At 48.5% G+C, this 16,577-nt stretch overlaps 1 protein-coding gene across 1 annotated transcript in view; it reads left to right on the top strand.

Moving 5' to 3' along the window:
- The window catches only part of LOC146783063 (dnaJ homolog subfamily C member 3-like), a 206,076-nt gene extending 195,205 nt beyond the window's left edge, over positions 1 to 10,871 (top strand). The window contains exon 12 of the mRNA XM_085639056.1: positions 7,853 to 10,871. Coding sequence (XP_085495182.1) covers positions 7,853 to 7,992 — 140 coding nt within the window. The 3' untranslated portion in view covers positions 7,993 to 10,871. The remainder of the gene's footprint in view (positions 1 to 7,852) is intronic.
- Positions 10,872 to 16,577: the final 5,706 nt, after the last annotated feature.

Raw genomic sequence — 16,577 nt, 5'->3', positions numbered from 1 at the left:
CTATTCAGCAACTGTGTGAAATGTCTGTGGACCATAATTGTATAGACTAGAATGGCATCCCCTGTAAGGAGTAAAGTGTGTGTTGTTTAATAGTTGATGTGTTGAGAGCAGCCATTTAATAAATATAAAACTAAACTGTATAATGTGTTTAGTTCTAGTCCTAGTTTGTCTGATTCGCCGTGGAGATTTAAGGGATTTCCCGAAACAAATTATCTTGGAAAAGCCATTCTACTTTCTCATCGCTGAAAAAGATTTGAGTTAGTCCCCTGTGAAAATAATGGAAGAATATCATTGCTCAGCTTTGAATAGGTTCACTAAGTTTGGTGATATGTGGAGCAGCTATTGTTTTAAAGTCTGACTTGGATTTGCATAAGTGTTACATATCGGCAAAGCGCTACACCCCTGGCTGCTCATGTAGATGTTTGAGCTTTACCACCAGTAGGCGGTTAGAATTCATGTCTAAGTTTACTGCCCTATGTTTCATGCTGTTGTGGATGTAAATAGCAAGGCCCTTAGAAGAAGGAACATGTTTCAGGATTTGTATGTGTTTGCTGTTTTGATAAATCCGCTAAACCCAACCAGATGGGTCAGTTGTGTTGCCCACATCACTTGCAAAACAAGATCATAGGAGCTGACGTCATTCAGAAGCTCAGTATCTGCTGATGTTCCAGGAACCAGTAGATTGTGAGTCACAGCGAGAGTGTGTAGATTTAGCTCGACCTTTTCTGGGTTCGAGTAATCCCAAGAGTGCTGGGCAAATGCAGCGGGTAACTAGGACCAGTCTTCATTACCCCTGCTTGTAGTTTTAAGCCCTCATTTGCCCTTCAGTAGTATCTTATAGAATCAGGATTGTTTGGGGTCCTCAGGTCCTTTTGCACCCAGAAGAGTAGGTTGGGTCCCCGAGTGGCTCTTAGGTGAGTGAAGAACATGGCGGGTCAGGCTAGTTGCATTGAACGGATATGGCGACCTTGTGTATGTTATTCAAACACCTCCCATTTTTCAAAATGATTTTGGTGGTCTACCATTTTGCAAATAGAATGGTATAGAGCAAACGCTCTCTAAAGAGTAAGTACTGTTCAAAGTACACAGTTCGCGACTGACATCAAATCAATTTTGCAATGTAGGGTTCGTGTGTTTCTGGGGTTGAGACAGATAAAAGCTGTCCGTAGTAGGGCATTTGTTTGGTAATCAACAGTCACTATTTTTAGAAACTTGGTTTTCTGTGAGCAGTTGTTTACTGATTGGAGACCGTACTCTGAGGGTTTCCTGTACATCTGTGATGATTGGTATTGTGAACTATGCCAACTGTAAAGTGTATGTTATAGGGTCAATGTTAGACTTGGCGTCTTTCCCCTGTCTTTTTGCTTTCTGACCTCATGGTTTTGACTCTGTGCTGGTTCAGTGTCTCTGTGCACTTTCTTACTGCTGTTCAGTGTTAAAGTGCAAGTGCTCCTGTTGTAAATTGTTATTATGGATTGGTGTTTCCATGATTGGCATATTTGATTTACTAGTCAGTCCCTAGTAAAGTGCACTGAGTGTGCCGGGGCCTGAAAATCAAATGCTACCAGTGGGCCTGCTTCCGTATTTCTCAATATTTTCAAAAGTAAAAGAACCAATGCTCATAATTCATTACCTCTTGTGATTTATTTCACTTTTCTTTATCTTTTATCAGAAACAATGTTTGTTGCATTTAGAACATGTCAACATGAAGGGCAACACTTAATTTGTGGAAACACTTAGTACAAACATATATAGACCACAGTTGTGTTTACATAAATAATATGTACACATTACTGACCTATTTTTAACAAGATATATTTGACCAGTCCTTTAATGACACACAAAACACTTGGCGGAAGAATCATTTTGAAAGCATATACTATATCCTGCCATAGTGTATAGCCCTGGGGACGCTCGCTTGAATTGTTGTCATATGGGGAGTTGTTACAATACTAAATCTCTCCCAGACACTAATTATGTGAATGTCCTTTTCCAGGGGCATGGGTCAACGCGTTTCACACCCCAAACTTTTCAAGGGTTCTTCTCAGGACCTGGACCTGGTCCTATCTCTCATCGTTTCGAAATGGAAGCAAAAAGAGGGTGGGAGCACACTGCCTCACATCCCAACACACTGTTTGCCCCAGTGCATCATGGTAAATGCAGTGCTTAATAACACTTCAGTAACAGTCTTTAGTTTTTCATCCGTGTTGATGCAGGCAGTGCTGTGTCTCTCTAGACACGTGTTTCAGGATAGTTGTCCTTCAGTAGAGAGCAATGCATTTTTGGGGGTGCAGGAGATGCTGTGTTTGAAAAGGCTCCCCTGAAGTAATGAGCTGACGAGCTCCGGCGGATGCGCCCAGTGAGTGGTACAGAGACCTGAGAAGTCTCTGGCAGCATCTCAAGAACCCCAAAGAAAGTGTTGCTCTCTACTGAAGGACAACTATCCTGATGCATGTGTCTAGAGATGAACTGCAGTGGCTGCACCAACAAGGGTGAAAAACTAAAGACTGTCCGTGAAGTAAGTGGGATTATGTACTGCATTTACCATGATGCATTGGGGCGAATTGAGTGCTGAGATGTGAGGCAGTGTGCTCCCACCGCTTTTTGTTTGAAAAGACTCCCTAGAGCTAATGAGCTGACAAGCTCTGGTTGGTGCACCTGCTCCCAGAGTGTGGTACTGAGACCTGAGAAGCCTTTGGGCAGTATTTCCAGCACCCTCAAAAGAATGTGGTGATCTCTACTGAAGGACAACCATTCTGAAACACGTGTCTAGAGATACACAGCACTGGCTGCACCAATAAAGGTGAAAAACGAAAGACTGTCACTGAAGCAAGTGTAATCATGCACTGGGGTGATCTGAGTGCAGGATGTGAGGCTATATGCCCTCACCCCCCCCCCCCCCCCCCCCATATAGCTTAATTTGTTTTTCATATAACTTCAGGGCATAGACTAAGTCCCCAAGTTCTGTCATGTCTGCCCTTAAAATGACCAAAACTGAACTCCAGCATTAGAGTTGGGATTGTTTATTGTAGGCTTCACAGAGGCGCCATCCAAATATCTCCTAGCAGACGATCAGTTCAATCAGGGTAAGTGATTGTTTTAACCATTATAAGCACTCACATCACAGAAGCTCACTGGGTTTCTTATTTTCAGGTCATTTATAGTTCCAGTTTGTTGGTTTCACTAATTAAGGTGCACAGAATGCATTTAATGTATCTTTTTTAGGCGATACCCTCCCCCGCAGTCATGAAATGTGCCTTTATGTATGAGTTCGAATTTAAGCACTGGCAGGGATCCTAAGAAATGATAACGAAAGAAAGTATATGCCAGACAAAGTAAACGGTAGCATTTTATGGGTTTTTAAGAGGGAGAGTGGGAGGGAGAAAAAGGAAGAGTGGAGGGGGCGGGCAGGGAGCCAGTGAAGGGGAGATAGACGGAAAAGAGATAAGAAATAGTGCTAAACAAGAATGCGGTGAAATTACATTTGCTCCATAAATGAAACGTATCTCTTATGCAACAGCATGTTTTCGGGCAGGGCTGATTTCCACGGGCCGCTTTTAAGAGGTGTTGAGGCAAGTGACATCAGACAAGGGGAGAACTTAAAACATATGGGGTCGTTTATAGGCGATGGCATGTGACAATCAACATCAGACAAAGTTATCAGAGGGGGCGCTTACGAGATGTGCCGAGTGAGAAACATTTGACCAGCTATCAAAGTGGGACATTGTGAGCTATCACTTATTAGAGTTACTTTGTAAACAATGTGCTTTATTACTGCTGCAAATGTGCGCTGTCATAGGCGGCAGTTTACAAGCACTCTGTTAAGTGTGGAACATCCTGTGCAGCTCATTAACTAGAGACGGCGGAGCCACAGAAAGCTCGAGACAGAGGCCAAGCTTTCCAGTGGTTTTTGTCAGCAAGCCCACGCTTTAACCTGAAGCACCAACAATTTAAGAAGACCTCAATCTCCCGGGTCAATCTAAACGTCCCCACCCCTTTAACATTGATTGTTAAGAAAATCCAGCACAAGCACCCACACGACAATACCTGCCCTGAAATGTAACCGTTATGGGAAAGGGTTTAGCGATAATCCGACGTTGTTAACCCATTCCTGCAGAACGCCCTGCGGATGCAGGAGGCAGCTCCCTTTCTCAGAGCGGCTGAAAAAATTCCTGAAAGATGTAAATGTTGAGAAATTTACAAAAATCTACCACCAAGGTTCCCGTCGCCAGTCAGGCCACCCAACTACCACAGCCACAGTAAATTGCAGCCTCCTACCCAACGCAGTAATTCACCAGCCGTTCACACCTTCGGATTGGTGTGGTGTGGATATGTTGGAGAAAGGTTTTTGTGAAAGAGTTTTAGGCAGAGTGAACAAAAACATCAAAGGAAAGAAAAAAACACAACTGAGCGCTAGTTCGTGAATAATAAATACACCGCTTTTGTCAATGGGGTGGGGAAGAAAGAGACACGAAGGGGAGAGGATGTGGCATAATGGCTAGAGCTGCCGACTGCAGCTGGTGACCCAGGGTCGAGCTCTGCATGAGCTCAACATCCTGTGATTCTGGACAATCACTTAATCTCCCCAACCCTCTACCAAAAATTGTTACCTTGTGTAATGAAACCAGTGCTCGTGTAAAGCCCTCCAATACCTATGGGTCGCGATTGCACTGTATAAATCTACAAAAGGAGAGGTGGGAAATCAATACACAGCGGAAAGAGGTCTCTGAACCAAGGTACTAACAAACTTTAAAAAGTACTTTCTATAGTACTAATAAGTGATACTATTTCTAACATATATTATGTGTGTGGCTGTGTCACTGTGTGTATTCGTGTGTGAGTGGGTGTCTGAGTACCTGTATGGTTGTGTGAGTGACTGAATGGGTGTATAAGTTGGTGTGTGAGTAGCCAGGTGAGTACGTGAGTGGGTGTGTCAGTGGCTGTATGGGTGGGTGAGTGGCTGTGTAAGTGACCGTGTGGGTGGGTGAGTGAGTGAGTGAGTGGGTGGGTGTCTGAATGGCTGTATGAGTGGGAGACTGGATGTGTAAGTGGCTATATGGGTGAGTGAGTGGCTGTTTGAGTGGGTGTTTGGTTAAGTGAGTTGCTGTGTGAGTGGCTGTATTGTGGAGTAAGCATCTGTCAATGGATGTATGGGTGAGCGAGTGAATGTATGAGTGCTTATATGAATGTCTGAATGGGTATGTAAGTCGATGTGTGGGTGTGTGAGTGCGTATATGGGTGAGTGAGGGGCTGTGTTAAGAGGCTGTATGGGTGAGTGAGTGTCTGTATAGGTAAATATGTGGGCATGTGAGTGTGTGACACTGAGTGGCTGTATGGGTATGAGACTGGTTGTATGAGTAGCTTTATGGTGTGTGAGTGCCTGTGAGTGAGTGGGTGTCTCAGTGGCTCTATGGATGAGTGAACAGTTGTGTGAGTACTTGTATGGGTCTGTGAATGAGTATGTGAGTGATGGTAAGTGGGTGTATGAGAGGTTGTATGAGGGTGTGAGTGGGTGTGACAGTGCTTCTGTGGATAATGTCATCAGTGATGTCATTTGAGATGTCATCAGTGATGTCATTTGAGATGTCATCAGTGATGTCATTTGAGATGTCATCAGTGATGTCACTGACCATGTCATGAGTTATGAAATATGTGATGTTATAATAATAATAAGCAGTGCATTGCTGAATTTCACTGGTTTTGTACAAGTGAAATGTGAGCGTAACTACAACGTCTGCGTAACCTTAGGTTTTTTCAGTAAATTTGTTTTTTTAAATTCGAATTCCTAACTAACATTGCTGTAACCTTTTTAGTGAATTTCTAAGGTTTTGTAAACTCTGTTTCCTAACTGTAACTTATAACCTTTGAAAATGAGTGTGTGAGTGAGTTCAAGAGTGTCTCAATGGGTCTGTAAGTGGGTGTGTCACTGTGTGGATCTGTGATTGGGTCTGTTAGTAAGTAGGACTGTGAGTGTGGGTGTGAGTGGCCATGCTACATTTAAAATGTAGAAGGGAGCCATGCAGCCCCCTTACCGTCCCGATATAAGCCCTTGTGGCCTGACTATTATACAATGGGGAGGGGGGCCGCACGACCACCCTTCCTACACAAATTCCGGCCACTATGGAGTCCAGGTATTCCTACCCTGCCCCCTTCTCTTTTTTTTCAACATTTTTGGTGTTACACTGCTAAAGCGGAGTCCCACGTTGGCTGCCAACACTTCTGTTTTGAAGTGTCAGCAACCAATCAAATTTCAGCATGGGCCTGTCAGATCCTCTGAGGATCAGTGTCCCTGTATATGCAAATTTGAATTTCTTTCAACACCGCAACTACTGAACAGATTTACACTAAATCAGAAAAATGCACTCTTCTGGACCAACAGCTACGTTTCTGCCATATTTGCCGTAATTCCGTTCAGCGGTTTGGGCTGTAGCTGTGTCTTAAGTCCTTATGGGGAAGGCGCATTTTGGACCCCTCTTTTTCTCGGCCCTCGCTTGGTGGATCACTCTGAAACTTTCAAGTCCGCAGCTGAAGTGAGTCATACTAGAATTTTGTGAGGATTGGTCAAATGGCGCAAGTTATTGGCAAAACAAAAAATACTCTTCCTATGGAAACTAGGTTGCCAATAGGTAATTAAAAAAAAAAGCACACACACACACTGAATGCACACACACACACACACACACTGAATACAGACACACACTCTGAATGATGCTCACACACACACCCTGAGAATGCACACACACACACTGAATGCACGCACACACACACACACACACTGAATGCACACACACTCGAGCTTAATCAATGGCCAATCCGTAGTTGTGTTTGTTCCTTCCTTGAGTCGACTTCCAGAGGGGAACTGTTTATGAACCAGTCATTACCCAATGGGATCATGACCAGTATGTGAATCTATAGCAAAGGCCTATGTGGTTTCTCATCCTACCTAGCTGGGAGTGAACGTAGAAGTCGAACTCCTTGGACAGTGGCTGCACCTAGAAACTTCCAGACTAGGCTCTGTCAAGGCAGACTTTACCAAAGCCTTTTGTCTGTTGAACCAAGGAGTGCATTTCCCCGTAAGCCCTGAAGGAGGCCCTCATGGAGGAGTCTTACAACAGGGCCTGCACACCTGGATCTACAGTCCATTTGAGGATCACTACAAACTTGAAAGTTTCCTAAAACCAGATTGAAGGTGGTTACTTTTTAAATTGTTGCTCAGCATTTGATATTAGAAGATTTTCTCTGATCCTTCTATTTGCCCAGATCACATTTTGATTTGTACTCGGGTGTTTGTTTAGTTTGAAACTGATGACTGAATTGAACACTGGTCTGGACTCATTATCTGCACAGTAATGAATTGATTACTGTCTGTGGTGCACCACTCCATTAATTCTAATATGTTGTTCTGCATCTGCAGTTGCACTTAACGACGGCAGGTGCAGGACTGTCGGTGCACCAATCATTGTTATATAAAGTAAATGGGAGAGCGACGTGTGGCGATCACAGCCGCCGTTGGAAGTGCCCATATAGTTAGCCTTGATCCTGAAAATGTGACAATGATCTAGCTCGCCTGGACCCAGGTTTGACATCCCTTAATTATGACTTTAAAGAAAGGATGCTAACACTGGCTGGGTCTTACCACTAACCCCCTCCCCCACTAGAGGTTGGGGGGTGTGGCTTTAGTCTGATGAGGGTTTTCATTTCTGCTCCTCATATTAAGGAAGATGAGAAATTGTGATTTTAAACAGGAACTTTGTGTGTGTCCTTTTTTCCTTCCAAGTAGGTAGATCTGATTATTTTTGTCACTGGTGATTATCCCCAGTATTTGAGAACTCTTACTTTTTTATCTTCACAGAAATGCGACAAAAGGTTGATGCTGGCGAAGATCCCTTGGACCCTGAGAACCAGCAGGGAGGAGGGCACCCCCAACAGTGGCCCTTCGAGTTCAACCCCTTCACATCCGGCAATTTCCAGTTCAAATTTAACTTCAATTAATTTTGCAAAACTGAAAAAGTTAGGAAATGTAGACTGTCTTAAAGCCAGAGGTTTTAAAATTGGATGGGTGTCAACTTTGCTGAACTTGGTCAATAAAATGACTCAAGACTGGCCTTCATACTGGATGGCAGATCCCAGCTAGTGGGCAGGCTGCGCTCGGCCCCAGAGGGACGTATGCAGAGGCTCCTTTGCACGTCCTTCCACCAGTTTGCAAAATATTGTTCAGCAAAGATTGGAGCTGAAATGTTGATCTGAGAATCATCCTGTGTTGTTTTTCTGCGGAGCGTGCATCTTCTAAAGTTCATCTCAATGAAGCAATCCTTCTATGCACTCCGACTCCTCTGACCAGGAGTGCACGCGCTTCTTTGGAGCCCAGAGCCAAACTGAAGTTGTTCTCAGCTTGAACCCTTCCAGAGATGTGGGATGTTTGGTTCTAGGAAGTGCCCTGGTAATTGCGGGTCATGCAGTTTTTGGCTTTTTGCTGTTATTGGAGTTCATTTGGCACTATATCCATTTATCCAAACCAAGCCACGCTCCTCTTTTGTTACAATTCTGGTTCTTCAAATGGAGAAGGAAACAAACTCCGCTTTTCTAATCAGATTCCACTTATCGGGAACTGTGCTGCATTAAGTTTACATGGTGGGCACACTCCTTTATACAATAAAGTGTTATCCTTCGGGCGGCAGCGGCCCTATGCTTGATTGCACAGCCAGGGCCGTGTCGACTCCAACATGACAACAGCAACATCAGGTCAGCTGGGACTGAGTCACGTGATATGGTGTGTACCTGTTCTGAGACTAGTAGTGCGGAGTATTGTTTCAACTGTGCTGTGGCTGCTCAGGCACTGTTCATGCAGGATGCATAGACTGTGTGCTTCTCGGAAAAGGCTCTCTGCATGTGAGCTCTAAGAGTGCTTGGGCTAGAGTGGTTCAGTCACTGACGAGACATGCAGAAAACCTGCCAGTAAATGTGGGATTCGGTGTTTTTGTTCTGGGTTTTCTGTTCCTTACGGTTTCCCAGCTTTTGGGTAGCATCCAAGTTTATTTTTCGTTCCTATTCTTCCTTCAGAATAGTTTGCATGCCATCTTAGTTTTACAGCAATGGCTTGTAATGGGAAGCTCCTGTGACAGAAAACCATAGCCCTCCCCCTTCTGTTTCATAAGGTTAAATGTGAGAAAATAAATAGACAGCATTTTATTTATGGCACAAGTATGAAAACGCCACACCGATCAGCCCCCGCAGTGTGTTGTTCACACAGCTACCGTTCCCAACAAGTCTCTAACTATAGAAAATGCTTCTTTTATTTTTTTAGAAATTTTATTTTAGTGGGCCCTGCAGTGCAGGTGAGTTGGCATTTAGTTTTCAATGCCATTGGCTGTAATGTCTGCGACTAGTCAGCGAGCCAGCTTCCTGCTCATGGTCGCACCTGTTTCTTTTGTATACTCTTTATTTGAAGGAATTGCACCCCTCTCAAAAACATTTGCTGATGGTCTTAAGAGGTCCTAATGGTTGCTGAAAGATGTGCGTTCGACATAAGGCACTGCTACTTGAGAGACAACGTGCATGGAAAACATGTGAACCGAGTCTCTGGCTTCCTATATGTTGCTTTTTTCCATCTTGGTCAGTTTTTGGTTTAAGCTTATTGGCAATCAGGGGAAACCTGAGTACAGTAAACAGTTAAAAGGAGAACAAGGGCTGGTGGGACAGAGGTTTATTGCTCTTCTGTGTGCTCAGTGACTTGCCTCGGATTTCTCAGTTGAATTGGAAATGGTTTGTTACAGAGAATAGAAAGTAACTCTCGAAGTGGTATTGCTTTTTTTGTACTGAGTATTCCAGATGTGGCCACAACTACATTCCCACTTATTAGCTTAGCCCAAATTCCTGCACTTGAATGTTTGTAGGATTTGAAGGATCAGGACCTGCAGAGGCAAAGCACATTTTCCGACCCTCTGCTGTCTGCAGCGGTCTTTGGCCTCTCTTGCTGTCCTTAGCAGCAGCGTTTAGTCTACCTTGCCATTGAAAGCATGGCTCGCTTCGTTCGGCTGCAAACAAGGCTGGAGATTTTGCAAGTTCTTAAGTGGCATTGATGCCACCAACAGTTTCATGAAAACAATCACCTGACTTCACCACAGCAGCCTGTAGTGTGACGGCCGATAACTCCAAACTTCAGCCAGGCTTGCATCTTGAAAGTCCTTGACCAATGTGCCAAAATGCTGAGGAAGACTGTCCGTTGAGCCCCATTATACAAATAACGTCCTTTTGGACTTGTCCTAGTTTGCTGGGTTTTTTCCTACCCACACTTTACACACCATGAACCTACTGGCCCAAGGGTTGGCCAATCATTGCGAGCTAGACAGCAAATAAATAAAAATGAAGACATCTGTTTTTTAGGTATACATTGGAGCGTTGCACCAAAGGTTGGATAGCAGTTACTTTACTCTGTGTTCAAAGTTCACCTACTGTGTATTAAATTATTTTAGACGAGGAGGGGTAAAGTTGATGCTGTAGAGAGGCATCATTGCCTGCTGTGAAGGTTTTATTTTTATGTTTAACAATGTGAATTTTTGCAGAGATGTTAGAGGGGTGCACACTTTCTAAACCATGTCCTTTTTCTATGTTTCGTTGGATTTGGGTTTGTCTTTCTTTGAGTTTTGCCAACTGGCATATTTGTAAATGATCCTTTTGTTCATAGCGCAGTAAGTAACGTGCTGGGAAAGCATGCCGATGAGACAACTCCAGCGTGCTTACTGCACTGCCCTGATTCCCAGTAATCTGTATATTATTTAGGTTGTAAATCGAGAGGATGCAGACAAGAAAAATTATATTTCTATTTAAGATCTGAATGCTCTATAAACACTCCACAGTGAGTTGAACATGGATGTCTGCGGCTGTGTACTTTATTCAAGGGTTGGGACATGGTTTGACAAGTGTACATGTTTAAACTTTATGCAACTGGTTTTCTATTCTGAATATACTTTGTTTACATGGTGATTGGAGATCTTCAGTAACCTCACAAGTGGCCAGAGCCGCCTGTCTGTATTTCTGAAAGGTAACAAGACCAGAGAGGAGTAAGTATCCTGAGCACGGGTGTTTCCACTTGGAAACTTTCTATTCACATACTCTGCATTTTTCCGCCATCTAGTGGTGTGGTCGGAATACTTTCCTTAGTCCTCTTTTTCCTTCTAAAAAAAATTTAAACGTATTCAGCGTCTTTTGGCAATTTGATGCTATGTGTGTCCCTTTATGACATCAGCCATTCCCTCCAGGATCCCCTTACATGGTCGCCATCTTAAGATTCTTTTTCTGCTGTTGAGTCTGAAAGCCTTAGTTGAAGCTCTGCGGATGCAGGAGAAGAAGAGCGAGAAGTTTGGCAAATTGTCCAGGACCACATGAGGTAAATTCACTACAAAGGACACCCCTAGAGAGAGAAGAAAGATTAACCAAAAAGTTGGTGGACCAAATGGGCGACCGACCATGTGGATGGGGAATGAATGAGTAGGGGGCAGGAAACGCCAAGGAAAATGTAGAACACTCCCTTTTGAGTCCCATTTGTCACCATCAATTCGTTCTGAAAGACAGCCATCAAGTCTGCAACCTCTGCCTGTCAAGAGACCACAACGCCGAAGGCTGCAAAGTGTGTGGCAAGTTACTCGTGAAGACGCTAAGGACTAGGGCAAAGCAGAGGCAGGAACACTATACCACCATGCAGGCAAAAAGGCAGCTGGTCACAGAGAGCTAAGGCTGCCAAGAGAAGAAGTAACATTTAGACACTGAGGTAGGGCAGGTTGAGGGATACGATGCAGAGGGAGAAGTCGTCGTTGAATTTGAGCCAGAGGTTCCACCAAAGAATCAAAAGGAGAGAACTCCTATAACACCCTCAGGTAACCTCCAAAAACAGGGGTCAGCCGAACAAAAGTTGTCGAACTCCAAATCCCACAATACTGTCTTGGCACCAAAAGAAAGTCGAAACACAAGTAGCCCCATGGGTCCCGACATAGAGACATTAATGAAGGACGTCCCTCAGAGAAACACTCCACATTGAAGGATGAGTGAGAGAATAAAGAAATCTACAAACGTCAAAGCTCCGGCTCTGAAGAGGAGGTTGACGACCGCAATCCACGCCGAAAAGTGCACTCAAAGTCGAGCAGAAAAAAAAATGCCTCTTACCCGAAATGGTGGCAGTCCTCTGAAAAAAGGGTTTTCAATGCATCCTTTCGAGAGTATCCAATCCTGTCAAAGTACTTGGGGTAGCCGAGCTGGAAGGAGGAACATCTGGTCTCACTCTATCCACCCACCACACCAGAGCCACAAGAAGAAGCGCAATAAATGTTCTTGGAGGTAGAAGAACTGTAGGCCTAGAGAATATTTCAGGGCACTGATAATGTCAAGGACCACTGGTAAGAACACGACACTGACTCCCGGAGGAGGGAGTTCCCTCCTACCCTTTGAGGCCACCCCCTCTAGATGACGTCACCATGTGCAACTTGGTGGTGAATAGGGCAGCGGACAAGTATGGAGTCCAGCTGCAAAAAGGGGGAACATCCTGAACGACGACTCCAGAACGAGTTCCAGAGTCACGCAAGCCGAACAACGACTTAGCCTGAACCACGCATGTGCGCAGTCGAGGCGAAGTCAGTCTAGTGTTCGGGGTGGGCCGAGTTGAGAGGAGTGTCGTAGGAACAGGTCAGGTAAGAGGGGTTTGGGGTGGGCAGGGGGGTTTGGTGTTAGTCTTTAGGGGGTGGGAGGGTTTCGGGTAGATTTTAAGGGATGGGGTTTGTGTTAGGGGTTGGGGGTTTGTGTTTTTAAGGGTTGGGGAGTTTTTTTTTTTTTTAGGGGGTGGGAGGGGTTAGATTTAGTATCTGAAAGAAACACGTTAGTTTGATTCCTCACCTTAGAATATCCCCAGGCGTCAGACTGGATCCGGAAGATTTTTCATCAGCAATACCCCTTGCGCGTCGCTAGGCGTCGTCTGCGGCTCCGCGTCCGTCGTCGGCGTCGTGCGCCGGAATGACGTCGTCGGAGTACTTAGACGCCGCCCTCGCGCGCTGACGTCAGTTCTTCTTTTTTCCGCGCCAGTAAGCGCAGATCCGGGAGAGCTACCCCTTTTAGTCTTTTTTGACTAAATCTTTTTTGATCACTTTTGATCCTTGTCTGTCGACATCTGGTGCCGGTAGGATGCCTGGGTTCAAGGCTTGCGAGGATTGCCATCGACTGATGTCGGTGACCGACCACCACCGCCGGTGCCTCTACTGTTTAGGCCCCGACCACGACGCGGAGTCGTGCTCCGATTGCCAGGCCCTGACTTCGAAGGCTCGGCGGGAGCGGTCCCGCAAGCTTCTCGAGCTTCGCCACTCGGCTCCGCGTCGTGCGCGATCCCGGTCCAGGAGGAGGTCCAAGGATCGCTCGCGGAGCCCTAGCCGACGCCACCATCGATCGTCGGGCTCCAAGTCGTCGGGTAAGTCCAAACGCTCTAAGAAGTCCAAGCGGCGACATCGCTCTTCGGACTCCCCTCGCCGGTCGCGGCCGAGGGTCCGGGTGGTTCCACCCCCGCGGCTCCGGCGGAGCCGCAGGCGCCGCGCCCGTCCCCATACCCTCCGGTCCCTGGGACTAACGCGACGCCGGCGGAGGTCAGTGCCTTCCTCTCGGCCATGAGGAGCCTGGCCCCGCCGTCGACGCCCGCTGGCGCGCCTTCGGGCCCCGCGGACTCGACTGGGCGACCTTGCCTGCCGGCGGCTTCGGCCCCGGTGCCGACGACGACTCCGGTCTCGACGCCGCAGGTCCCCGCGGGGCCCATGCCTGGGCCCCCGTCGACGCCGGTTGACCTAACCACTCCTCCACCGGCGCCGGCGAATGAACCACCGACGCCGTCGCCGTCACCGGCGGCGCAGACGCCTACACCTCCGGTGCCGCCGACGCCTTTGGTGCCGACTCCGGACGGCGTCCAACCCCAGTTTAGCCCTATTCCGGACCCGGCGCCGCAACGGCGTCGACCGACGCCGCGTCCGGCGCCGCTTGAGACCTATCATCTCTACAGTCCGGCTCCGATCATTCCTCCTGTTTATCAGGAATCGGACGACGGGGGCGACTGGGAGGGGTTCGAGGACCCTATGGCTGTTCAGTCGCAGCTTTCACAGGACTGGGCAGATGAACTGGGGGAGGCCAGTGGTCTGGATACCTCACCAGACACTGGATTCACTTCTCCTCCGACTGTGGCTTCGGAGGAGGGTGCAGCATTTTCTTTGGTGCTGCGCAAGGCGGCCGCAGCCCTTGGGCTCGAGCTGCCTGCCGTGGCTGTGAGGACTAACATCCTCACTGAGGTGCTTCAAACCGCAGCAAGCTCCACTGAGCCTCTGCTGCCGTTCAATGAGGCCCTCACTGACGTTCTGCAGGGCACCTGGTCCAAGCCCTCCACAGTTCCTCCTGTGGATAGGAACGTTGCCAGGCGCCACCGCCCTGCTCCGGGCGACCCCAGTTTCCTGTCCCAACACCCCACCCCCGAGAGTCTGGTTATCCAGGCCTCTACCTCCCAATCCTCCTTCCCGACCGCTCCGCCGGACCGGGATTCCAAGAGACTCGAGCAGTTTGGCAAGAAACTGTTCTCGTCCCTTAGTTTGGGCCTGCGGTCTTTGAACACCGCCTGTCTCTTGGACCGTTATTCCCATTCTCTGTGGGATACGGTGGAGGACGTGCTGCCCCTGTGTCCGGAGGAGGTCCGGACACGTCTTACCCAGGCTTTGGCCGATGGGAGGGATGCAGCGCGGCACGCCATACGATGTGGGCTTGACACCACGGACTCGCTGGGTCGGGCGATTTCCACCACGGTGGCGCTCCGCCGCCACGCCTGGATGCGGTCCACGTCATTTTCCGGGGATGTCCAGAACACCCTCATGGACATGCCCTTTGATGGCACTCGCCTGTTTGGTGAGAAGGCGGACAGTGCGCTGAACCGCTTTAAGGACTCCCGGGCTACGGCCAAGTCCTTGGGCCTCTCGGCTCCGCGGGCGCACACCTCCGCTTTTCGCCCCTTTCGTGGCCAAGGAAGGGGCGCCTCCTCACGTCCGCCAAGCCACCAGCCGCAGAACCAACCTGCGCGCGGTCGCGGACGTGGTTTCTGCCGTGGCGGATCTGGAGGACGACGTGGTCAGCCCACATCCACCCCGGCAGCATCCGCCTCAAAGCCTTCCTAGTCCGAGCTTTCAGGCCCATTCCACGCCAGTGGGCGGCAGAGTTCGCCATCACCTGCTCCACTGGCGGTTCATTACATCGGACAGGTGGGTGCTGCAAATCGTCCGAAGGGGCTACTCCCTCCCCTTCGAGACGACCCCTCAAGCCATGCCACCGCAGCACCACCGTATCTCGGGGGATCATTTGAATCTTCTCCGCGAGGAAGTTTCGGCCCTCTTGGCCAAGGGGGCCGTCGAGCGCGTTCCAAGTCCAGAAGTAGGTCGTGGTTGTTATTCCCACTACTTTCTGGTTCCCAAGAAGGGCAAAGGGGGCCTACGCCCCATCTTGGACCTCCGGAACGTCAATGCCTTCCTCCGAAAGGAAAGGTTCAAGATGTTAACCTTGGCTCAGGTTCTAGCTGCCCTAGACCCCGGAGACTGGATGGTAGCGTTGGACTTGCAGGACGCATACTTCCATATCCCCGTCCTGCCGGCCCACCGGCGTTACCTGCGGTTCACGGTGGGCCAAGAGCACTTTCAGTTTACCGTGCTCCCCTTCGGCCTCACCAGTGCCCCTCGGGTGTTCACGAAAGTGATGGCGGTGGTCGCAGCTCATCTGCGCAGATCAGGGGTTCCAGTCTTCCCCTATCTCGACGACTGGTTGTTGAAGGCGGGCTCGCCCCAGGCAGTCGTCTCCCACCTCCAGACTACGGCGGATCTCCTGCATTTGCTGGGATTTTCCATCAACGTGCCGAAGTCACACCTGAGTCCCTCTCAGAAGCTCCTCTTCATCGGAGCAGTTCTCGATTCGGCGCAGTTCCGGGTCTATCCACCGGAACAGCGGGTCCGGGATATACAGGCCCTGATTCCCATCTTTCGGCCTCTATCCTGGGTTTCGGTCAGGCTAGTGTTGCGGCTTCTGGGGCTGATGGCCTCCTGCATCCTACTAGTGCATCACGCCAGGCGGCGCATGCGGGCTCTGCAGTGGGACCTGACGTTTCAGTGGGCCCAGCATCACGGCAACCTGTCCGACCATGTCTTGATCTCGGAGGGCACTGCACAACAGTTGCAGTGGTGGCTCACGGACCGCGATTGGGTCATGGGCAGGAGCCTCTCCCTTCCCCAACCGGAGCATGTCGTAGTGACGGATGCGTCCCTCCTGGGCTGGGGTGGCCATATGGGAGAGGCGGAGATCAGAGGCCTCTGGTCTCCGGCGGAGTCTCGTCTCCACATCAACCTGTTGGAGTTAAGAGCGATCCGACTTGCACTGAAAGCCTTCCTTCCCTCTGTCAGGGGCAGTGTCGTGCAGGTGTTCACGGACAACACCACCGCCATGTGGTATTGCAACAAACAGGGCGGGGTGGGGTCGTGGACCCTTTGTCAGGAGGCTCTGCGCCTCTGGACGTGGCTGGAACACCAGGG

The sequence above is a fragment of the Triturus cristatus genome, chromosome 12 (assembly GCF_964204655.1).
Source record: "Triturus cristatus chromosome 12, aTriCri1.1, whole genome shotgun sequence".
In the NCBI taxonomy this organism is placed as follows: domain Eukaryota; kingdom Metazoa; phylum Chordata; class Amphibia; order Caudata; family Salamandridae; genus Triturus; species Triturus cristatus.
The sequence above is the reverse complement of the archived record's forward strand: the minus strand, read 5'-3'. Positions and strand labels throughout refer to the sequence as shown.